Consider the following 25,863-nt stretch of genomic DNA (forward strand, 5'->3'; position numbering starts at 1 on the left):
GGAGGGGCAGGGGGCACCTGTCTCATTATAATCATCGAGTATGAAAGCAGTGTTCTTTGCATCCCATCCAGGAGTTAACCACCCCAGCTACAATCCCTGTATCTGTTCCACAACATTACACTTCATAGGACACTTAGAACTCGGGCTTTGATAAGGGGTGAAATGGGTTGGTTTGGCTGTGTGTGTGTGTGTGTCATGGTGGTCTGCGCTACGCTGTGTAGTAACTGTTAGTGTGTGTAATTACAGCTCTGTGCGCCGAGCCAGAGCTCAGCACAGTTCGGCTCAGCTCAGCTCAGCTCAGCTCCGCTGCTCAAGGTCAAACACATGATTCAGTCTCTGCAGGCCTGGATACTGTAGGCAACAGCACAGCGCTCTTTAGGACAGCTGTGCCATCAGGTTATGATCAAGTGTAACATCATAATTGTTTTAAACATCATGGCTTTGTTTGCTTATACTAATTTATTGGGTGGTTTTACAGTGGGAGCTGCAAGGTGTCCTGTACAATAATATGCAAGGCCTTAGCTACCTGAGCTACCTGAGGTTTTGCCATCTGAACTCTTGGCCATCTTGCTTGGTTTTCACTCCCTTTATTTACAACTTTATGTCTTAGCCAGACATGCTGTATATTGAAATACTCAGAATAAGTTAGGCTTCTCAAAAATTGCATCCTTTGATATGTGAGTGGTTTTGTGCATGTTCTATGTATCTCCAAAGCCTTTTCTTGGATTTTTGTTGACTTTTTTTTGGCCACAACATGCTTTTGGGCGATGTAAGCACAAAGTATAACTTTGCTATGGAGACAGCAAGGAGGTTGTAGGCTACCCAGCCAATATTTATTAATTCATATTTAGCCAATATTTCTTTACATTTAGGCAAATCTGCATCATGAGAGCGTGTGCTGCATTAGCTAGTAGACATTTCTGTTTGCAACCATGGATGTGCAACAATCAACAGGATTAGTTTGATACTGAAGAAAAGGAAAAAAAAAGATGATCACCAAGGACGACTAACACCATTTTTCTATGATTTGTTGGTGGATTTATGGACATCTACTCTTATCAGTGGAAAAAGGAAGTTTACCCGTACGTGTAAGATTTATGTGCATTTCAATTTGTGATTTTGGGCTGAATAAATAAAACTGACTTGACTAAAAAGCTCTGCAGAGCTGACTGGTTAGGCAGAGTTGGCTGATAATTCTCTATGGGTTCATCACTATGAGGGACCCCTGTCAAATTACACATAGTCATTTGATCCATTGTTAATAAAAAAATATTGATTAGCTTACCTTCATCAAAAAATAGCAAAGTCAATGAGTGGAGCTATTTTTAATGTGCAGTTGTGACATTGTGATGTGTGTATCTCTGCTTTTGAGAGTGTGAAACCTCTTACCTTGTTCACAGTTAACCCCCTTGTAGGCCGGACTGCATATGCAGATTCCCTGGATGCAGGAGCCATGGTTGGAGCATGTGGGGTCGATACACTGACCTTCCTCCACATTACACTCTGCCCCCTTCCACCCTGCCAGGCACACACACCTTCCTTTCTCGTACACGCCGTTACCGCTGCACAACACAGGGCATGAATCTGCAACAGGACAAACATAGATTACAACCACGTATTCGGTTGTACACACATGCAAAGACACACACACACACACAGTGCTGCAGTATATTAGCTGGGAGACCGCAGTAACCTACCGTGAGTGGGGCTACGCTCTCTTATCTCAGCTTGTGCACAGATTCAGCAAATCCTCAAGCAGCCTCTGTCTCCCTCTCTTTCTCTCCCTCTCTCACACACACACACACACAGGCTGGTACGCACATATACGCACACACACTCCAGCCAAATCCCTCACGCTGTTTCAATTTACTCAAGCACCACCTGAGCCTGGCTACCACGGCAACCCAGGAATTGTAGAAAATCCCCACAACGTCACCTCACTCGCTCTGAACAGGCCGTGAAAACAATCGTGAAAACGAAAGATTAGGAAAGAGAGCATTAGGGGTTTATAGAATGAGGGTGGAAAGCAGAGCTATCTCCATGCAGAGATGGAGAGCTGTGTGGCTAATGTAATGACAGCCAGGTAGAATAAAGTCAGTGAGTGTCTGATGACGCAGTGACAGTTACAACCCTCCCTCCTCCCCCCCTTCTTCATTGCAGCTGGAGGAGGTATGGCAGCTCGAGACTTCAAATGGATTAGAAACCAACGCCTCTTTTCTGGAATAATTTGCAATGAAGGCCCTGTGCGTTCATGCGTGCAGGCATGTGTTATGTGTTTGTTTGATCCTTTGTTAAATCTAACACTGTACCCCACAGTAATACATTCACACTTTGCTTTTTCCAACTCTTGCTAAAACTTGCAGTCTAACTTTTCAAACGGCGGATATTACAACGTGAGCAAACGAGGAAAGATGAGAGGAAGGTATGAATAAATGATGAGCGTAAATAAATCATAGGATGTGATATCACATCACCTGTTTCAACACAATGAGACAGAGACAACTACAATAATTATACAAAGAAGGACAGAGGGAGAGGATGGGAAACCGAGGCAGAGAGAGTGAGAGGGAGGGAGACGATACAGAGGCAACCAGAGAGAAAGATAAATAAAGGGGGGAGAGTAAAAGAGACAGTTAATGTTGTCAGTATGAAATGAAAACGTGACATGAGAAGAACAAAACCAACAATGAATTGATCCTACAAATTGTTACAGTTTATTCCAGTGAGCCACACTGAGTAACATGATATCCCGAACATGGTAAATTCTCATATTTCAGCATGAACAGATGAAGGCTGGTAACTAATAAAGTCCACCTTAAAAAACACAGAGGAGCAGAGGAATTAATTGTGCTCTGTTAGCTCACATGATAAATTCACCATAATGCCATCTGTCCACAAAGTTTCATGTCATACTGAGTACTCTGTTGTTGTTGTTTGTTTTTTTTTTTAATCAGAAACATTATTATTTCTAATTCAGTTGCTTCCACTCCACCAATTTTCCTGCGCTCGTTAAGTTGGCACCAATAAAACTTGACACTTCCTGCAGATGTTTCAAATTTAAAGTGCACCAGAAACAGCTGCTGCCCTTTGAGTCGCTAGATTGCTTTTAATTGTAAAACATCTGATTCATGGTAGCTTAACAGTGCTCAGATAATAGCAGAGTGGAAGAGAATGGAAACCCCTGTCTCTTATAATAGAGGTGTCTGCAGTTGAGGTAAATAAAGGCTGAATTTGACAATTTACAGCGCAGAGTCCTGGAGCTATAAATACCCACTAGTGCGTATTAATCCACAGCTGAAAATAGTCCTTAGTAAATTCAGTTTTTACTCCTGTTTAAGTAACGTACAGTAATTATAGGAACAAATGTGCTTGGGGTCGAGTGTCACAGACAGGCTAAGGAGGAGAAAGCACTAAGAGACAGACAGATGAATTGTTGGTTTTGGTCTTTTGGAATTTTTTTCAGAAAAGAAAAAAATATAGAATAAAGCCAGCCTTTCTTACCTTTGGCACAGTCAGGACCCAAGAATCCAGCGAAGCAGTGGCAGTGTCCAGCCACACACTCTCCATTTCCATTACAATCAGTGGAGCAGCCATCCATTGTGTCTACACAACCGCATGCACACACACACACACACACACACAGTATTCACAAATTCAAGACATGAAAAGGAAGAGAGAAAAAAAAAAAAAACAGAGCTTGAAAATATTCCACATGTAACCCCATAAGCTGGCATAGCTTTCTGTTATTGAATGAGAGATCTGATAAGCAATGGATGGCTCCCCAGACACAGGGGCTATATTAGATTAGTCTGATCCAGCTGCTATCACTCTCTGGGGAATGGCCAAGCACTCACTTACACTCAGTAGCACTAAGCACATTATACTGCATTACAGGTTGGAAACACACTGCGTGCAAATTTACAAACATCAAAGCTTAATCAACAAACTGTTTACAAGAGCGCAGTTTGGAACGGGATTGAACAACATAAAATCTGACAATGTGAGTGCACAAGTTAGTGGAGAATAGATGATACTGCATTGCCACAGTCGCTACGCACTCAGCGTGGTGGAGATCAATGTGATGCTTGTTCCTACTAGTGCTTTGTCTCATCTGGATGTGTGTGTTTCATCATATCCTTCTGTAGGCTATATGCATTTCATCATATTACTCCATCGGACTTCAGTTAACTTCCTTCCTTTTACTGTTCTCCTTTTCTCCCATTGATATGTCCGTCAAGTCAGCTCTCATTCTCCGGGTATAGACAGCATGGCAAAGATAGATAAAGAGGGAGAGCACTTTTATGCTTTTAGAGCATTATATAAGCCTGCTGAGCTCTGTCAGCTCCTCTCAAAATGGAAGATTCTGGTGGAGAAGTACCCAGAGGCTGGCAGAATTGGTGATTTGAACTATGCTGCTGCTTGTCTTGTGCCAGGCGAGCTCTATCTAAGCTAGATAGAGTAATTAAAATGGGTGTCAAGGATGTCATCCTTTATTTGACCCTCTCCCGTCCTGCTCGGCTCCTCTGAACAAGGACTGACTCCAGAGTCAACCCTCTGCAGTCCCCTGGCTCACTCTGTTCAGGGAGCATGGATGACAAATCCTTTGGTGGCATGGCTCACGCACACACACACACGAACACACACACGCATTAACAAACACATGCACGCAAAGTTATTATGTGACACCCGCCTTGAGGCGTGTGTGACACATGCTAATGAGACAGGCCCTGCCAGTAGCCGGCAGCACGGCGTTATCCTCCACAGCAGCGCATCACTACAGAAACCAAAGTCATTTTCACCTCCATCACCTGTCATCGTCACACTGATGGAGGGAAGGAGTGGCAATCATCTTTCTCCCACACAGTCAGGAGGACTCACAAACCTTTCTCCATATGTGTCTCTTTCTCACTCGTGAAATAAGACTCACATACACAAATTCCAATATTGTATCTGGCACCTGACACATGCAATGAACAAAAACTCATCTGCAAGGTCAGAGAGTTCCTTTTAATCCAGAGGAGACAAGTGATCTGTCAGAAAGCTCAAGAGGCTGTGAGGGGCAAGGTTGTAACAGTGATATAAGCTCCGTATCTTTCAGGTCAATGTCTCAACTATAAAAATCTCCAGGCAATTAACAGGTAATGTATGAAGTGCCATGTCTAACAAATGTGTGTGTGTGTGTGTGTGCGCACAAGTGACATCCAACTCAGTTCTTTCCACTGACTAAACCCTTTCCAGTTAGAAATCACTCATGCCATAAGTTATTGCAGTTAAATGCTAATATAAAATGGGTGCTTCCAGCCAAGTGATCTGATTGGTCAAATAAGCATTCCAATTGTACTTTATGAGCCTGTAAAGTTTGAGCCATGCTTTATGACCCTTGGGCTTTATGAATTTATGAAAAAATGAAATGGCTGCCCAGCTAACCAGAAGTATCCAAGCGCTAGCTGACCACTTTTTTTTTTTTTGTTTATCTGTTTTGTTCAAACTTCAAGGTGTCTACATGAATTTAAGCGAAACTTTTTCTCACTCTTTGTTGGCCATTGTGTAAAAGATATAATATTCTAGAGGACGCGTGATGACAGGTGAAGTATAGTAATTATGCATAATTAGCCCCGCAGGAAGCACCACTCTCTGCCCGGGTACAGGCTGAGTAGAATTAAAGAAGATGGTGCTGGAGTGGAGGTGGCGAAATGGCAGAAGTCATTAAGCTGAAGCTTTCGTGGGTCACATAAATGTCAATAACTGCGGAGGGAAAAAAAAGGTTTTCTCTGCATCTGCTGCAGTTTTTTTCTAGGCAAAATGGACACTAACGATTTAGAAATCAGCAGCTGTTCTCTCCTATTATATTCTTTTTATTTATATTCCTATGTGAAGCACTTATATGTGATAGTCATCACTGACAGAAAGAGTATTCTGTACACACCTATCAGCATATATTACAGTATACATATCAGCATTTATGCCAACAATTTTCTGTCCTACTCAGCAGCAGCACTGAGTAATATGCAACTGAATGCTCTCTGTGTGTGAAATGGTCTGTGAATGGATGACAGAACAACATAATGTCTTCTGACTGATACAGGTCAGTTATCGGCTGACCAAACACATGAATGAATTGAAATGCTCTGCCACAACTCACTTCTTTCATCTTTTTTTTTTTTTTTTTTTTTGCCATCTAAGGGAGTATCTAGATGATGATTATTATGATTATCCATGACAGTGTTTCTATACATGTAATCACATACCTCATTACTCTCGAAAGCATGTTTTAATACACATACAGCATGTACCCGTGTTTTTGTAAAAACAAGCATCTTTTGGTACATTAGCATCATTTCACGTATTGTTTTCATATTCTTCATGTTCTCATATTTTCCCTGCTGTCGTACTCTACATTTTATTGATTTTATTCTTTATTTTTTTTTATACGACGGTCTTTTGCTATTTTCTTATTTATACTCTCTGCTTCTTTGTTGTATCCTGTTACTATTTGCTGCAGAAAAGCTCAATTTCCCGACAGAGATCATCTCATTTCTCCCTCATCCCCCCATAAAGCTCCACTCTCGGCTACAGCGCTCTGTGTCTCTTATTAGAATTTATTGTACTGTAGCTCAATGTTTTTGATTTTCTGCCTCCAAAACAATGCTGCATCTGTTTGTAACTCTTGTTAGAGGTGTAAATGGGCAATGAAATGAACTTTGACATCAATCCATTAATATTATTTTTCTCTTTCAAGCCAAATCACTTGATTAATTATTTGAAAAACCTTAGTAGACTAAAGGCTGCTATTCTGAGCCCATCTGTTATGTCTATATTTGTTTTGATCATTGAAGAGAGGAAGCAGAGGGGGAAAAAGGAAAGCTAACTCTTTGTAAATGCCGCGGTTTTCAGTTTAGCTCAAAATATGCAACTCAAAAAAGGTCTGGTACAGTATATCCCCGTATTTACACACAGCACACATGTCAACCAGTGTTTGACAGCTCTGAAATAAAATCTGTGTTTAGCTGTCACATGCTGTCAGTCATTATATAAAGGATTCTAAATATGACAATAAAATATGTCTTCGGTACAATGTTTGGTACTGTGGAGCTGTTTACTGATTTGCTTACAATTTGGGCTTTTAAGAGGTTGGTGATACACATATTTTGCTTATAAGCATCAGAAAAGCTATATGCAATGTTCCTGATCCTTTACTGAATGATATAAAACTACATAATGTATGGCCCGTTAAAGATCAGCAGGAAAAGGAGGAAGCAGGGGTTCCTCTCATAATATCTGTTCATCACATATAGCATGCTGAGTAATTGGTATTTTACCTGTCACTTACATATAAATTATCAAGTATCCCCATGATGTTACTGTGCTACTACATTCCCCAACATTTTTTATTGTTATTTCAATGCTGTATTCTCTTAAGGAGTACTGGACAAAGTGGGAGTGAAGAAACTGCCCTGGTAATTATCCACTTGTCTATATGCAGCCACGTACTCTTGCATTATTCACATCCTTCAATTTACCCTGCCATCCATGTGTGCCATAGCAATGAGCTGCAGTTAGCAAGCCCTGTCATTACTACAAGACCTGTCCTCCCCTTTCTAACAGCTGTCTCTTGCCATGCCAGGCTCACTCTCATAATAGGAAAAGTTCCCTTCAAATGTCAATGAGTTTCAAACCCCTCTTGGCCATGTCCTTATGTTTCTGCAAATCAACAGATGAAAGGGGGGAAAGGACAAGAGAGCCAAGAACTCTGAGATACAAACAGTGGATTGCACACATAAGACAATTCTCAAAAAGGAAAATATCCACGCTAACGTCTTAATGTTTTCAAAATCAGTTTCATTGAAGCTGTTTTCAGTGAACCTGTAATAATTCTCCTCACCTATGGGAGTGCTGTGGAGCAACACTTGCTCCAGGTTGCGTCCGTCGTTGTAGAGAGCGAGGTGCCAGGTGCCAGGGTCCATGTACTCAATGAAGCCTGTTTCTTGGAGGCCGCTCAGCAGCAGGCCTTTGGGAGCTTTGGCAGCTGAGACGGGATCAGTCAAGGACCTGGGCAGCGCCTTGCCATCCAACAGTTTCACAAAGTCGAACTGAACACAATACGGGAACACAATCAGACAACGGCAGTGCCATCCAGTTGGAATGAGTGAGACGGGAATTTCACAAAACCTGCATAAATACGATTGAAATTTGCAAGCCAAACCTTGTGCAGTGGTGTGTGGCTGTTGCTGGGTGAGCTTTGTGAGACTGACAATTGAATGTTATTGGAAAACTGCCTGAATACAAGAAATTGGGGGATAGCATTAGATGTGGAAATCAGATGTGAATAACGAAATGTGAATCCAAAGAAATGAAGGGAAATCGTCATCCATGGCAGCTCAGTCCTCTTCCAGACATGTTCCACAGTAGTTGGTTCAACAACTTGACGTGCTGCTAACAGCATGGGCAGACTATACCACCCAGGTTTTCAAATGGAACAGACTATTATTTCATCTGTCTAAACCTTTCTGTGCTTCTTTCTCACCCTCTTTAACTTTCCCCACCACCCTCGTTTCTCCCTCCCATCCTCTCCATCCTCAAACCTCCTTGAACTAGCAAGCACTCGCTGAGCCTTATTCCCCCTGAGGGCTATGTGTCACACTAGTGTCAAAAACAGCTAATTAGACCTCTTCATGCAGGCGAGAGCAGGGGCGCACTGATGTTAAAAAGCAGATGACTCAGTGTGTGTTGTATTTTAGTCTGTATACGTGCTCCTTGCATGTTGCATGAGCTGTTCTACACTGTGTACCATGGGTGTGTGCCTGAGATACACTACATCCACAAGTCAGGTAAATCTGAAAGCGCTGTTTCCCTTCGAAAACGACATGCATCCACACTTTTCACGTCACTTTTGGGAAGATCTCTGTCCACATGCGGAAAATCTTCCTCTGCCTGTATGATATGGCAAACAAAAACTTGCACTCTCAGTAAATAAAACTTCTGCTTTCCACCATCTCTTATACTGTGTTTTATTACAACCAAACTCACAATTTAATTGTTTCATTTACATCATTTTTTCTGTTTTTGTTGTCACGATGAGCACAAACTCATGATCTGCTTATGGCTCATAAAAATGCTGCCAGTTAACCAGGCAAAACAGCGAGTCCGCCTCTGCTGCACTGGGGCTTCTATCAAAATTGTTTATGCTCACGCACTTGTCTGACAAGGCAAGCACAAATACAGTTTATTGACACATGTATTGTGTGATTGGCTTAACTGACATTTAAAATGAGTGATCACAGACAAGGTTAGAGGTGACTGAAAATTATCTTTGCTGCTGCACAGCCCCTGACCCTGTATCTGAGCAGGCATACATCTATGAAATTATATTGGTGCATCAATTCTGGGAGAAGTAGCTATCTACCTAGGAAGAAAGGTAGAGACTAATACCTAATAGGTATGTAACCAAACTGTATAAACTACATATGTGAGACTGCTAGTGGTGGTATTACTTCCCCAGTCACCTGATAATCCTACTAGCAATCAAATATGAAACATTCAATCAGAAATGACCTACTCCGATTTTGAGATTGGCTGAAATTGTGGAAAACTGTAACACTGTCATGGTGACCGAGCGCACTGGCAAACCTGAGATAGACCATAGAGCAGGGATGTTGAGAGAAGGAAAATGAGTAAACCTGAGTGAAAGAGGTTATTGCTGTGCATATATGTGGATAATAGCAAACATTACAATGCAAGGAGCACCTGCACACTGAATCAAAGCTCCCTTTAATTTTATCTTGCTACGTTTCGACAAACTACAGGTCTTCCTCAAGCACCCACAGGAAGGAAATGAAGGATATATATACAGTAGCAAAGTGAAGCAGTGATATCTACTTATCTATTTGAAGCACATTTATATGTCTATTTATATTAATATTTTTACTTCCCTTGTGATAAGTCTTGACATACATGAATTAGATAATAATGATGTCACTGGTCATTTTGCTATATATACATCCCTCATTTCCTCCCTGAGGGTATTTGCCTGAAGAAGACCTGTAGTTGGTTGAAACATTGCAAAATAAAATTAAAGGGAGCTTTGATGTAGTGTGCAGGTACTATTTGGATTGTAATTTAATTGATTTTGTATCCAGCATCTATCCCACTGAGGTATTGTTGATTTGCACACGACTACTCTGATTTAATAGCGAGCATGCAAATACATTTACTGAGCACAGAACAGATTTTTGTTCGTCCAAATTAAATCCTTCTTTCTTTGATAATAGTGTCTCTACAAAATATAATTTATATGCTTGCAAAAAACATTTTTCTGTGTTCAGAATGTTCCATTGCGAGCTCAGGACTGATAATATAAATATATTCTTTAATCTAAATATAATATATGTAATTGTTTTTTGGAGAAAAAAAAACAAAACACAGAGTTAAGGGTGCATTTTCAGATTTATCTGGCTTAGACTGGATGTGGTCTATGGTAGACCAGCAAACAAGCCCATCTGGGTGAACAGCATGCTTCAACAGGAGCCTTGTTTACCTGAGTGTGTGTGGGCGGTATGTTCCTGCGTCCATAGACCCCCAGCAGTGCGTTGTGTGAGAGAGAGAGGTTGAACTTGATGTAGGTTGGATGGTGCACAGTCATATGAAACCTCCAAAAAAGCCCCGGGGGGATGGGCTGGCTCTGCTGGGTCCCGATGTCGACCTCGCCACGGTCGATGGCCCGGCCTCGCACCCACTTCTCTGTAGGTAAAAACCACAGACAGGTGATATTGTTGAGACACATCCTGCGGATTTATCATGGTGGACAGGGACTTCTATTCAGTATCAGAGGGAGCAATTAATAACCAACCTGATGTCCTCAAACATTGGTGTGATCAGCGGCCGTGCTAATGAAATGAGACTGAATAGACATCAAGAATGACTGAGCGCTGGTGAAAATCCTGCTTTTCAAGAGACTCTGCGTTGGCAATCATTTGGATAGGCTCTGCATAAAGATGAACTGCTTTAGAAAGGAAATGTTTTGTCTGAGAGCTGTCTACTGGGGCTTTGTCATGTGCTATATTAGCATCTTTTAACAAGAAAGGAAGAGAGAGTGTGTGTGTATGTGTGTGTGTGTGTGTGAAGAGAGAGACCAAGAGGTAGATGTGAAAAAAAAGGAGTGAGGAGGGCAGGGGTACACACACATGCACGCACGCATTCACAAATAGCGTCACGGCACACAGATAGTGTCTTGAGTGAGAGCCTGTCTTTGTGTGTGAAGAGAATAGGTCTTTCCAAAAGTCCCCTGGCCATCAGCTCCTCTCCTCTCCATAAGCCTTTATCAACCACCGGGCCAGAGTCTTTTGTGTAGGGGAGAAGGCGAAGCTCTCCAGCCCTCTTTGTGTCGGCTTTTATGGAGAGATATATCTCTGCTTCTAAACTAAGATGGAGGAAATACGGTGACAGAGGGGAGCCAGCCGATCGTTACGGCCACAAAGGCAGAAGAACAGTTAGGGGCAGATTCATGGACGAGGCCGCTAGCTCTCAATCTATAATGCCTGCAGCTTTACCACTCCATTATGGCGACACCATGCACACCCGCAGACCCTTCAGCATATATCACATGTACTGTCACACAGATAGGGAGGTAGAGAGAGCAGGCCTGGAAGTAGTTCCTGTTTCTATCGTCCTTTTTAGCCATGCTGGCAGCGTGACTCAAAGGATGGTTATGTCGGTTTGTCGATCCACCACTTTAGTCCACGCTGAAATATCTCAACTACTATTGGGTGGATAGTCTTGACATTCATGGTCCCAAGAGGATAATTCCTAAAAAGGCCAGTGCCTTTTTAGGAATGACCTTCCTTTTCATACAGAATCACCATGAGGTTGACATTTGTGGTTTTCAGTAGGATGTCTTGACAACTATAGCTATGAAATTTGGTGCACACATGTTCACGTTTCCCTCAGGCTGAACTGTAATACCCCTTAACTTTTCATCTACCACCATCATCAGTTTCAGTTCGTCCAACACTTTGGTTTATGACTCAATACCTGCAGCAATCAAGACATTTCCAACTCAACTGTACTTCTTTGTGTTAAGTGCTAATTAGCAAATGCTAGCATGCTAACATGCTCACCTAAGATGGTAAACATTACACCTGCTAAACAGCAGCAAACACTGTCACTGTGCGCATGTCAGCATGGTGATGTAGGCATTTACAGCTCTTAGTCTTGTTTCTTTCTTACCAACACTCTTACTTTTAAGACATTCTCTCACAAAATGTCAAACAGCATGCTAATAAACGCCAAAGCGTTTCCTTTTATCTTCTATCTCCTTTATCCTCCTCTTCTAGGGACTGCAGGATTGAAATAAAGTAAATTGATTAATTGGTTAATTGACTGAACTCGACTCAACAGTGACAGGAGAGTGAGATAGAGGAAGGCAGAGTACAGATAAAGGGATAGAAAGATGAGAGTTGGATGAGGACAAAAAGAGAGCTCAAAAGGCCTGTAATGAAAGAGACAAGGAGACAGGTGTCCTGTCTGAAGCATAAATTGTCCTTGTACTAAAATCTCTACCAAAAAGAATAAAGCAGCTTGGCAGAACTAAGGTATGCATTCATGCATTCCTGCCGAGTATACCTCAGCAGTCTACTTCTTTTAATGCTAATCCTCACTCCTGTGCCTCGCCACAAAAAAAAATAAAGGCCAGCAGAGGGATGGATGTCCTGAGGAAAGCAGCCTTTTATTCAACGCTAGATGAATAGGACATGAATAGGGCATGGCAGTTGGCAGAACACTGGCAGGCAGACAGGCGCACAGGCAGGCCGGGGAGCAGGCTGACTGGCAGGCTGGCGGGCAGATGAGCAGGCAGGTCCTTCTGATGCTAATTACTGTATAGTGCCTCTCCAAGTCTGATGCAACACAGGGACAGAAAGCGGCGCTCAGGTCAGCCGCGAGGATGGGTGGTGGGGTGTGGGAGACGGTGGGGTGGTGGAGCTATAGAGGAGAAGAAGAAAAAAAAAAGGGGAGGGGGAAGAGACAAGAAGAGAGCAGCATGTCCAAAGAGGGGGTGGCGGTGTCAAGTTACAGCTGCTGATGCAAGAAGAAAAACCCCCCTTGCATCTCCCTCTCCCTCTGTCTCAGCAGTACAGAATAATACTGCTGCTACAGTAAAAAGCGGGGAGGATCGAGGCATTTTGGGAGTCCCGCAGATACCAGAAGGATCGCATGGTGACTATGGCTCCTCCAGGCCTCCCCAGCTGTTCAGATTACTGCTGTCAATCAGTGTGTTCCAGCAGCACCACAGCCCCGTGTGTCTCTGCACAAAACCTGAGACCATTCATTTGAAAATATCTTTCAAAACAGTAAATCTCTGTTTATTCCTACTTGGCAGGCAAAAGGCATACAAGCTTAAACAAGCCAATATGCGAGCAGGGAGGTAAAATTCCTTCACACCTTTGCTATGTTGTGGCTTTAATAAGGGAAAAGCAGCTTGAAATTCACACTTGCTAGTAGTTACTTAGGATAAAAATAAAAATAAAAATCAATGGCATCGCATAAATCTCCTCTTGTGCTTTTCATCATTAGTTGGCAGCAGAAGCAAGATGTAAGCAAAAAAAAAAAAAAGTATAAAGGGGCGATGAAAGTGTTGCATAGCTCATTCATGTCTGCCATCAAGCTCAACGTGCCCTTGATGGAAATGGTAGATGGTTAGTAGGCAGGTCTACTCGCAATAACCAACATACAGTATAATAATGATGCTGCCTCAGCCAATTATACTGTTAGTGTGACATGTTGTATATGCCTAGCCAATGGCTTCATTGACACAACATGCAAAAACATGTACACACTACAATATTTTCTCCTAAATTAGCCCTTGGAAGGTTCATTGCCGCAGGATATCTGGATGACGATAGTTTTACATTTGAACTCTTTCTTCTCTCATTTTTAATGACAAGCTAACATCTCCACATTGTTATCCTTTATCCTCCTTGTAATGATGTAATTGCCCATCTGTCTGTCCTGTCTGTTGTGTGTCTCGTGTGTTTAATGTGTGTGCAGCAGGCCAACGAAAGAGATGAGCTACATTAGGACTTGGGACACAAGGTCTAATTAATTTCTCTTGCCTACGGGTTATTCAGGTAAAACAATTACACCTGCAATCTATTTTCAAAGGAACTAAACTGTCTTTGCAATTAATGTTATTATCCCTCAGATTCTAATGAAGCAGAGAACAGACTAAAAGTGCAGTCGAGGTCTTGGTGACGGGACGTGTCTGGAGGGACCGGAACTGTGTGTGTGCGTACGAACGTTATAGTCGATATTGAAGCGTAGGCCTGTGTGTGAATCTCACACACGTTGCTGCAGACAACATTAATAGTGTTCCAAATGCAAGAGAGATTGAGTTTGCCGCAGGATGAATAAAAATATCACAATGGGCAAGGTCTCTATAATTACTTGGATTCAATTAAGGGCCTTTTGAGCAGGTGGCTTAATAAGCTTTCAGCCTCCTCTCTCCACTGTGCAGCCTAATGAGTGTCAGTCAGAGTCAGGAGAAGATAATGCTCTTGGCCTTAGGGCCTTCCATTACTCTCTTGTCCTCACCTTCCACCATCAGGCCTCAGGCTATGTCTGTGACAGACAGGTCTCCCTGTTCACAAACTCATTCACTCCATGACACTCTGAGTGCATTTGCGTTGCTACACATGTAATATGTGTATAAACTGACATATGGATAAAGCACTTGTGTTTTGTTTTTTTTATTGCTCTCTAACTAAACTTGTACTAATGTAGTCTCTGGGCAGGTGGGGCCTGGAAGGAGCAAACAAGTGATTTTTTAGCCTCTTAACAGCTGGTACTTCTGTTACCTCCAGACAGTGGTGGAAAAGGTATCTAGATTATTTACTTAAAGGCCCTGAAAAAGCATCTGATTATAAGTAAAGGTACCCTTCATATGCACACTCTTTTCTGCCAAAGTTAACACTGTTATTTCTCTGTGCTGTTCTCACTACTTTGAAGTGGGCGGGGCTCAGATAGAAAAAGGTGATGTGATGAATGCAGTAAGCATTCATCCAACCAGTGCGGGAATGTCAAACCCGACACCACATTAAAAACCCCGGTATACTGTGAAATACAGAGAGATTTATCTGGTGGTGATAGGCCTAATCAACATTATGTGAACTTGTTTGGGGCTTGAATGTAACAGATGTTCATTTATATGTAAAAGTTCCACACTGCAGGTTTAAGTAAAAGTACAAATACAACAATAAAAAGGTAAAAGTAAAAGTACTATCTAGTATTATCCGCAAAGTGTAAAGTAAAGTAAAAGTAATTAGTAAAAGTAGTTATGTGAAAAACTGATCCCTGTGTGTGGTATTATTTTATATTACATTATTGTTAATACTGATGCAGTGTGTAAATAGCAGTTTAATGCTGTAGCTGGTCAATGTGGAGTTCATTTCAACTATGTTATACCCTGTTAGTAGTTTGATCTGACATTGTATTTTATAAACTCATTATATGTATTTTAATCTGTAAATATGTAACTTGTTAGATAAATGTGGTGGAGTACAATAGTTTACTCTTGACTAAGGAGTAGTGGTAAGCAGTAGGTAGCACAAAATGACGGTATGTCAGTAAAATACAAGTACCTCAAAAATGTACTTAAGTACAGTACTTGAGAAAACGCTCTTAATTAGTTTCCACCAATGCCTCTTTGATTTTTTATGTGTAGTTACTCCAAAGCCTTGTTTAACCCCTTTTGGCCACACTGTGACAAAACGAATATTTTTTTTTATCAAAAAGGGAATTCTAGTGTGTTTACCAAGAAGATAAAAATTGACTTCGATTTTTTTTTTTTCTGTCTTTCATGTTAGAGCCAAAGACATCAATCTACTACCCTCAAATGTCAAGAGTGTGCACTACACAGCCCTCTGCTCTTGATAAAATGTGCTATCTACGGTGTAAATACTGAAATTATATTTAATTTCTCCAGCTGGATGTGATGTTTTGAATGCAGCCTGAGTAACAGACAGACATGTTGCTGCTGTTAGGCTTTCTCAACTTGAGGCGCTCAGGCAGGAGGTTCACTAAATGATCTATACTCTCTCTGCGTGTGGGTGTGGGTGTGTGTGTATGTGGGTGTATGCGGGTGTGTGTGTGTGTGTGTGTGTGTGCTTGTGTTACATCCTGAGACTGTATCCCAGCGTGAGAAAATCAATGAGACCAGTGTAACATGGACCAGTCCATCAGGATTTGCACACACGCACAAGCAGACACTCCACTTTCTCTCTCCCTCTCACACACACACACACATCTCCTTTTCCCACATACATACATACAATATGCACACACTTTCTTACTCTTCTGCACACATACACACTGCTCACACTCACTCCCCTCCACTCTCTCTGCACGCAGTTTAGAATATTGATGTGCTCTTTAAGAGCCCTCCTCTCTGTCTGTGTCACATTCCATCCATCTACACACCATTTCCAACCACACCATCAGATAGAGTGAAAACAATTCAGCACTAACTCTCCTTTCATACAGTGGTTTATACAATCATTGCATACTGTAGGCTCAGATGGTATTCCACAAGCTCCATATTTCATCATCTTCACATTATAATGAGGCAATATGCCGCTCTACTGTATGCCAGTTTGTATCATTTCATATCATTAATATATCCGGCGTTCAACGTTGAATGAAATATTATTCTCAAACTCCAATGTACTTCATTAAGACATGGAATTCACTGACAGAAAATTTCTTCTCTGGGCACTTATGCTTTCATCTGCACCAGAGGAATTTCTATGTGTGTGTGTGTGTGTGGGTATGTCCTCATGCATGTCAGATATAGAAATAGAGAAAAAAGAAGAGAAAGACCGAGCGTTGAGCGCGTGCACACGACGGCGCGTGCACACCAGCCTGAGGTTGATTATCATGGGGTGAGTGGCAATTAATGTAGCACTAATTAGAGGGGCTTTTATGTGTGGAGGACTACGTAGGGCTCCTGGTGATCTCTGGAAAACTGCAGGAGAGATAGCGCAGAGAACATAAAACACAGCGCGCGCACGGCTTGACAAGACACTAGCCATACGCAGATGACACAACATGTCAATTAGCATCCAGAGCTGTGCTGCAAGCTGCCTCGTAAGGTAGATTAGAATTCTCCTGCTCCGGATCCTGATTTCAGCGTAGAGGCAACAAATCAAACAGAGAGCCTATCGTTATGGCATTGAAGTTGACATAAAAACAACAACACTAAAAATACATGAACAAGAATACAAGAAGATTACTACCTTCCAATCATTCCGCCAAGCTCGTTTCATCTCTCCCTACTGTGTCATCAGTTTATATATCAAAACAAGCAGAAACTGATAACTATCCTCCAATTAGTTTCCTCAGCTATCTTTATGCTCCCACTGTTATGCTGTTACTTCTGTTTAGAGCTGCGCATCAAGAATGAAATAGTTTCTTCCAAAATTTAAAAAAAAACAAACAAACTTTGTTTTGTTTGCTTTGTAGACAAAAGTCATGAAAATGGCTAATATGTTGATTCATGAAATTTCTATTTTAATGTCAGTAATTTTTTTTTAGCTCGTGTCACTTTTATGTAAACGGTGTATATCTCACACATCCTTCAAGTAGATTGCTATCCATCAATCATTCTCACCCCTCACATCGCTCTCCTCTCTCCTCTCTCCCAACAGTGTCATGTTTTTATCCTTTCCGTTCCCTGCAGCCTCCTCTCACCATCCTTCGCTGTGTAATCTAGAGGATTGTGTGGTCTCTTGGTGTGAGAGGTGATGGGTACAGCAGGATGAGCGTGATAATCTGCCACACTGGATTACAGCCTAATCTCTAATCTCTCTGGCCCTCCTCTGCCCGGGGACCACCTCCACCGTGCCAATTTTATTAATCTGAGCTCCCTGCATCAACGGCTTAGCTTTGCCCATTTTGATTTCCCAGCTTTCATCAAGCATATAAAGCAATAGAAGTTGAAACAATAGATTGTTGTGACGCAACACTCGGAAGTGAATTCCATGACCCCTGTGTGCTCTATCGGAGGATTTAGCTACTGATGAGAGTGTTAATCCTCAGAATGTGAGGATTCATCAAGAATAGTTGCTTTAGGGATGTCCCAGGTTGCCTAAATTGCAGCGGGTTGCAGTTTGGCTCGCACTTTCTCTGTTTAAGTGCTGAACATGAGCTCAAACAGCATTCAATGTAATATCCATCAGAGTCAGTCGAAGCATGAAGGTTGCTGTGTCCTGCCTGACTTCATGACCTGGAACACTCACAATTAATGTCCCATATCATGGGGTTAAATTGGTGTTAGTAATTCCTCTGGCTAGTTGAGAGAAAGCCGAGTGGAGAGAGCCAATTCCACTCACGTACTGGCTAAGAGGGAACATGATTAACCAATTACCTTGCCTTTCTAATAAATGAGTAATCAGTTCAAGGCTGATCTCTGGATTGATGTCTCTCTATCGTATTGGAACATTTATTGTGCTGAGTGTGTTAAGCCAAGATCCTAATGCAATAGTAACTGAGTGGAATTCATGCCAATGGATATATAGTCAGTCTCAAAATACTCCAATCATAATGTTTAACTGTTCGTACATTATATTTCAAGAGGATTTTATGGTTTCGCCATTATTTTAATAATTATGGTTCCATCCTTCATTCCTGGAGCTCTATATATCTTGAATCAACGGTGCAAAGGGAAATACTATTGACACCTTGTCCAAGGCACTGGAGAAAGTTATATTAATCTACCCCCAGATTGGGAAGTAATGTCTGTGACTGCTTACAAATGTTCATACCATGTTCATATATTTTCTTTCTTCAATCTTTTTTCGGTCTTACCCATGTGACATCCAGGGTGGGGGATGGGAGGAGAGGAAATTTAATGTCTGAAGGAGCAAAGAAGAGCTCTTGTCAGGCAGTTGATGAATGTCATATACATGGATAGAGTATTATGTTTGTATGCTTATGTAAAATTAATCTATGTTCAGTATTACATGCGTATGTAGAGGCTGATGGTTTGCTGCTATCAGTCTAACCTCCAGAAATGAAAAATACAAAGATCACAAAGATGATCACAAAACAAAATAATAATAATAATAATAATAATAATCATGGTTCCATTAAATCGCTGTTGTGTATGATTTCAGGATTTCAAATTATTGACACAAAAGTGTGGAAGAGAGAGAGAGAATAGATGGAAATCATATTTTACCAGTCTTCACATGTGTATGTCGATGTATACATTTGTGCTGACCTTTTTCCTTGTGTGTATGTGTGTATGTGTGTGTGTATATATATATATATATATATATATATATATATATATATATATATATACTGTGTGTGTGTGTGTGTGTGTAGACTTGGCCCAGGTATAACTGTATACTATTGCATTTAAAGTGTTGCAGAAAATAAAAGCAGCTGAAGTGAAACACATTAAGCGAGTCTTCATTCAATGCTTGGAACATTTACTAAATTACAAATTTGCTTTGTTGGTACTGACAAGCAAATCCTGTCAATAGCGAGTGCAGAACATCTGTTATTATGGTGTATACTGTGTGTGTGTCAGCTCACCTCTGTCGCCGGCATGTGGGTTTTCAGGATTGAGCGTGTCCAGCAGGTGGATGGAGCTGGTAGGTCTGGTTTTGCTGCGGTCCTCCTGTTGATGGTCCGCCGAGCTCAGGCCGTTGTCATACAGCTGGCTCTCACCATGCCGCAGATGCCAGGTCAGACCTAACAGGTGGACCGCTACACACACACACACACACACACACACACACACACAGTGACAGCCAAAGGGAGAGGAAAAGCAGATAGAAAAGATCATTATTCAAGGCATGCAGAGGGGTGTGTCTGACTCTTCTTTAATACCCATCTTGGAGCTCTCACTTAGTTTATGTGCTTATTAGCGCCTGGTAAGGCAGTGGACAATTAGCAAACACACAAAGAACACAAGCACACCTAAACATAGACACACACACACACACATCCAGCATGTGTGCGCACGCATGCACACATGAACACAGAACGTGGCAGAGGTGGGCAATTAAGGCAGATCTTCAGAGCCTGAGCCCAGGGCTGGTATTAAAGCGGTAACACAGTCTTTTATGCATGACTAATGATGCTTTGAAAGCTGCTGCCGATTCACAATCCATATGGGCCTTTTAAACAACAAAGGGTATGGGAGGATACTGGATTCCCCCTCCCACTCATAAAAGTGTTTACTAGGACAACAATCCAACATGATGTTAAATAAAAACAACTAACACCTGCCCATTAAGGAAATTAATTAGCGCCTTGCAAGGCTGTCAATAAAATGTTCAGTAAAACATTCACCTGCCTCTGACCAATCATTTGGTTCCATTCATGTGAGATTGTACTCCATAGCTTTAGTTTTTTCACTTTAAAGAATCCAAAAAGGTAATGTCCCTTTGCTGATATGAAGAACAAAGCAAATGAAATAAATCATTGCCATTTTTTCTTCTCCTCTGACACATTCGAACATCAAACAAAAGCAAAGACTCAAATCACAAAGTTACTATGCGGTGGTGGCAGTCAGAGGACGGCTGCTGCATGCAGATCAAGGTAAGGAACTTCTAACGACTTCAAACATCTTCACTGTCTGTCTTCTGTCTGCTGATTGCCGACACCCAGAAAAAGCACTTGACACGCGCTTGCAAATGCTCGCACAAAATGGCTGCTTGGAAAAACAAATCCACAATTATACAGCATGACCAACCCGATCCCACAGGCTCACACACGTGCATAAACGTACCTGCTATTTTCATATATATGCATGCACACACCCAGACGCACGGACACACCTACCCGCTCACCCGCACTCAAAGCTGATGAGGAATACCTAATTAAAACTCCAGATAGTTCAAAGCCATTTGCAGTCACTTTCCATAGCAGAAGCACGGGAAAAAGAGACTATTTTCTTTGAAAAAAAAACAGCAAATCTATGATGAGCTCTGAGAGTTGAAGTCAATTTGGTCCCACATTCTACTCTGGCATCTATGGGGATAAGCAAATCATACATTTCAACATTTCAACTTCTGTCTAGCCCCAGCCACTGTTGGTTTAGCTATCTACTCATGCACAATATGAGCTCTTCAAAGCAGAACACTGACGATTACTAGGGCCATGAGGGAGACGTCATGCATCATTTAGTTCAGACTAATTGAACTGTCAGCCTGTGACGAGACCAGACATGGACATGCACAGATTCTTCTCATCAGCGTGGGTACGAGTCACTCATTTAAATTTTTTTTTTTTTTTTTTTTTTTTTTTTTCTCGCTGTAATTTTCATATTTTTTAAAAGATGCAGCGTGGGGGATTTTCTCATTAACACTAGTCTGTGAAATTAGTTGTGATGACTCATTCTGATGTACGACAAAGTATGACAAACAGTAACCCAAATGATCTGGCTTGTACATTCAATTTCACAAGTTCAGTTTCCCCCACGACGAAATCCCTGCTGGTGTCTGGTATTGTGAGTAGAGCATCTTTAGCAGGAAAGAAAAAAAAAAACAAGGAGGTAGAGAAACAAACAGAAAGACATATTGATGATCTTCAGAATCAGGTTATATTTAACAATGATACATTTAGAGACAATCCCAGAGATATCCTTTAAACTACGTCCCATTATCAACTCTCTTCTATTAGGATTAAACATGAAAAATAGTGTTGCACCTACAAATGTAGGTTTATATGCATCATCACTGTTTGTACTGCATTATATTACGCAGTGGAGTGGAACAACCTATCATAGTTTCATAAATTAGTCTGTAATAGTGTTCAGTGAGGGATGACAAGTTATTCTCAAACTGATACATTTAACATTCCTACCATTCAATCTCTCATGCACCATTCTCTCTCTGCTTCCTCTCATCTGAATTGCTTTTCTTTCTCTCCTTGTTCTCCGGTGCCCCCCACACCTCCGTTACCCAAGTGTTACCCACTCCAGTAATGACTCTGCAGCGACAGTCCTCACCAGCTCTCCTATCTTCTCCTCTTCACCACTCCATCCCTCCTCAAAAGCCCCTCAGACCCTACTTCCCCTGCTCCTGCTCATCAGCCTCTCTCTCTCCGTCTCTCTCACCCTCTTGTTTTATGGCTGTTGACCTTTAGCTAGAACACTTAGCATCTAGAGCACACACACGAAAACACACTGGAGTGAGGAGGGATAAGGACCCGGGGACGTGATGAGGAGAGGATGTTGGTGGAGTATGTGAGTTTGTGTGTGCTCTTGTACTTTTGAGGACCTAATTGAGGTCCCTTTTGAAGACCTTGCACTGATATTAAGACTGCTGAGGACAATTTCGTTGTTCTTCCGTTGACTGAGTTAATTCTGGGTATTTAACAGAGAACTTATGGAGCCCCAAGCAAGGAAAGGACTAAGCCTTAAATTTGGGTTTACATTTTTTGGATACAGTTAAAGTGGGAGTTATTTTGGATGCCAACAACCAACAGTCCCATTCTGTGCTGCACAGACTGCAGGCAGGCCCATGGCCTGAGAGGACATTACATTGTGAGTACAAAAGATGAGCAACTACTGAGTATGAAGGTTAATCCTTGACCTTGAAAATATTATTTGGTCAAAATAATCCTAACTCAAGGTCTATTTATTTTGCTTTTGCTTTGCACACTTTGTATGTTTGTCCCCTGTAGCTTTCAATTTATGAAGTTTGCTCAATTCGTCATGGAGATATATTGTTGTCATTGGATATGTTATGGTTTTGAGCTCTGGAAAAAGCTTGTGAGTGGACCTTGAGCTGAGATTGTTTTGTCAAACTGCATAAGAAAATATCTGGTTCAAGCCTGTGTACATAAAAACATAAGGAAATGAGTCGACTGCGATTTCCAAGCACGGTCAGATTAACCTGCTAGGTGGGGCAAAAATTTGTTGTGTGCCACTGATGAGCCTCCTAACACACATGTTCTCCCCTCCGATTTTGCCCACAGTGTCAGAAACCAACCAGTGTTTCTGTGCTGGTATACAAATAAGAGATCCTACAAATTTCACAAAGCAGTTGCCACACAAACAACCTGTGGCCTCTAGGGCAGTTGCCTACTTTGCCCGGTTGGTAATCCCAAGGAGCATTTCAGTAAGAAACATCTGTTCATCGAGCTTAAAATGCTGTCGTACGGGCTGCTAATGGCAAGTTAAAGCTAAAGCTTATGCTTTGTAGAAAGATGATAAGACATTCAGCAGTTTAAATCAATGTTATTTCAGATTCTAGGTTACTGTTAGATGAAATCGACGACTATGGCATGACTCTCTGACTTTGCAGCAAGTTAGGTTCTTGCCGCTGACTGGCTTCTTTTTCCCCACAGAAATGGTGACTGAGGCTCATGGGTATTGTAGAATTTAGAGCCATCTGCTCTACCAAACTGACAGGAAAAAAATAATTTCTCAGAAGCAGTGTTGAAATAATTAAAACTGACAGCCAAAACACAAACATACTGTTATCCAGGAAAGCTTCTTTGTTTTTCTATTGGTCCTTTTTTCTTTATTGGAACGCTGATAGCATTGAAACACACAAGAAACTAGAGGAAAAAAAGGTATGACCAACAATTGTCTCCAGGTAAAAATTAACCAGGGACATCGCAATTACATGGCATTTGTCTTAATCCAGGATGCCCTGTGTTTCTATGTTAAGTGACACATCATTTCAACCTGGGAATTTACAGCGGTAAAAAAATACCTCTTGAATCAGCAGAGAATCAGCAGCTCCTCCCACTTCCTGACTATATGACTATGATACATTTTTTAAACTGCGTGTGTGTGTGTGGACACATGAAATACATACACACTCACACAGACACACATTCAGACACAGCATGGAGTCAGTTATGCGAGCAGCATGTGCTCAGCATGAACCTTCACTGTCGCTCTCTTTTTTCCCTTGTCTGTCTATCCATCTCTCTCTTTCGTGTTCTCACAAAAAGGCACATAACATAATCGTCACATGTTGGAGAGATACTTTGAGAGAGTCCAGTCATTATAACGGGAGCGGCAGCAGCACAGTGGCGACAGCGAGCAGAGAGCAGCAGTGCAGCGAGCTAACAGGCCGAGGCCCTCGCACACATGAATCATTGATCAGTATGACAGTGAGATGACTGCCCGAGGTAATAGGACGGCACTGCTGTGAGGGGGTTCTCTACTGTACCCTCGCTGTCGGCTACCCTGCCGAGATGTGCGTAGAGGATGTGGCAGACTGGAGAGAACAGCACAGAGTGTAGGGAGAAGACAGTTCAGTTGTAACAGAAAGAGGCACTTGATGTGGCTTTTTCAGGTTTACTTAAACTACCATGCAGAGAAATAAGAGAAGAGAAAAATCCAAGCTATGGGATATTTGTGGATAACGTTAGCGAGGCTGCTGAGATAACAACCACTCCATTACCGCTGTTGTACATTAACAGCTGGAATGCAAAGACGTATAGGTGGCCTGTGACCGTAATAAACGGCAACCCTGAACCACTAAATTTTCTCCACCATTCTTTCCAAATAGTTTTAAAAGCAGACTATTTGAGCTGGTAGACACAGAGATAATGCTAGCTTACAGCTGCAGTTGTTGCTATTGTTGTTGTCAGGCATGTGTGTGTCTCCAGATTAGATAGAAATGATTCTGGGCTCCAGTGATGATTAGATTTCACACTCATGGTTTGAGAAAGAGTAGGAGATAGAGAAAGAAAATTGTGTGTGTGAGTGTGTGTGTGTGTGTGTGTGTGCATTCCTATTTAATGTCTGTGTTACACTACGTGCAGTTATCTGGTGTTTGTAACAGTCCTGGGCTGGGCTGCAGGACACAATGGGTGAGATTGACTGTGAATATACTGTCTTATCGATAACCATTACAGCCAAGGTAGCACTGCAGTCAGTTAAAAATGATTTATCAATACTCTCACACAAGCAGAAACACACCCAGGCCTGATTGCCAAGCTCTTCTCGCTCATACACATAGCTAACCGCCGACTATATTCCGTCTGACAACCAGAGACTACGGCTGGCTTTGCCCAGCAGCAAACACTTGCAAGAGCATCAGTCATTCGATTTAGTGTGTAGTTTAGCATGTACAGTAAAAGCAATTGCTCATCCAAGTTCTGCATGGCTGTGTCAGCCTCTAGCTAAGCCACAACTTCTGAGGGATGGGAGAAAGAAAGAAAGGCAGTGGGAGATAAAAGACACAGAGAGAGAAGGAGAGAGGGGAGTAAGAAAGAAGGAGAGAGACAAATGGGGAAAACAAGTGTGAAGGAGACTGAAGGAGAGGGACTTCAGAGCCAATAAAACAAATTTGTGTCTAAGTCAACGTTAGAGTAGAGACTGAAAGCCTGGGGGTCCGACTGCCCTCCCGCCTTTATGCCTGTCGGCCTGTGCTCCACTCTGACAGACAAGAGGTACTAAAGTGTTTTTCTTACTCCCCTCCACCAACCTCTTGAAAGCCACTAATACCGTTGTCATGACTGTTTAAGTGTGTATGTTTACATGCACGAGTGTGCGCGACTGTTGACATTTGCTCGTGTGCAAGTGTGTATGTATGTGTGTGTGAGCAGCTGCAGGGCCTCATGCGGCAATCTCTTGACTAGTATAAACCTCAGGACTTGTCATCAGTCTGACCTTGCTTATCTGGAATGGGAAGTCCTGTTTGGATAAAAGGGATAAAATGACGGAAAGAGGGATAAAGGAAGAGCGGAGGTAGTGGCACGCTTCTCCTGTCTTGGATGATGAGATTTTCAGTATATCCTTGTGTTTATTTGCCAGTAAACTCACTGTCGCTGTCATCTAGTTAGTCACGGAAGAAAGTACACCAAGTCCAACAGATCACAGCTTTCTACTTCACGCGT

The 25,863-nt window shown here is 41.9% G+C and overlaps 1 protein-coding gene across 24 annotated transcripts in view; it reads right to left on the reverse strand.

The window, feature by feature from the left end:
- tenm1 (teneurin transmembrane protein 1) overlaps window positions 1–25,863 on the reverse strand; it is a 233,099-nt gene that overhangs the window by 65,092 nt on the left and 142,144 nt on the right. For all 24 annotated transcript variants that reach the window (XM_042418939.1, XM_042418937.1, XM_042418938.1 and 21 more), the window contains 5 exons: window positions 19,588–19,761; window positions 10,535–10,737; window positions 7,883–8,090; window positions 3,502–3,603; window positions 1,390–1,584 (listed from right to left, as the gene is read on the reverse strand). In XM_042418939.1, coding sequence (XP_042274873.1) covers window positions 1,390–1,584; window positions 3,502–3,603; window positions 7,883–8,090; window positions 10,535–10,737; window positions 19,588–19,761 — 882 coding nt within the window. The remainder of the gene's footprint in view (window positions 1–1,389; window positions 1,585–3,501; window positions 3,604–7,882; window positions 8,091–10,534; window positions 10,738–19,587; window positions 19,762–25,863) is intronic.

The sequence above is a fragment of the Thunnus maccoyii genome, chromosome 8 (assembly GCF_910596095.1).
Source record: "Thunnus maccoyii chromosome 8, fThuMac1.1, whole genome shotgun sequence".
Lineage (NCBI taxonomy): Eukaryota > Metazoa > Chordata > Actinopteri > Scombriformes > Scombridae > Thunnus > Thunnus maccoyii.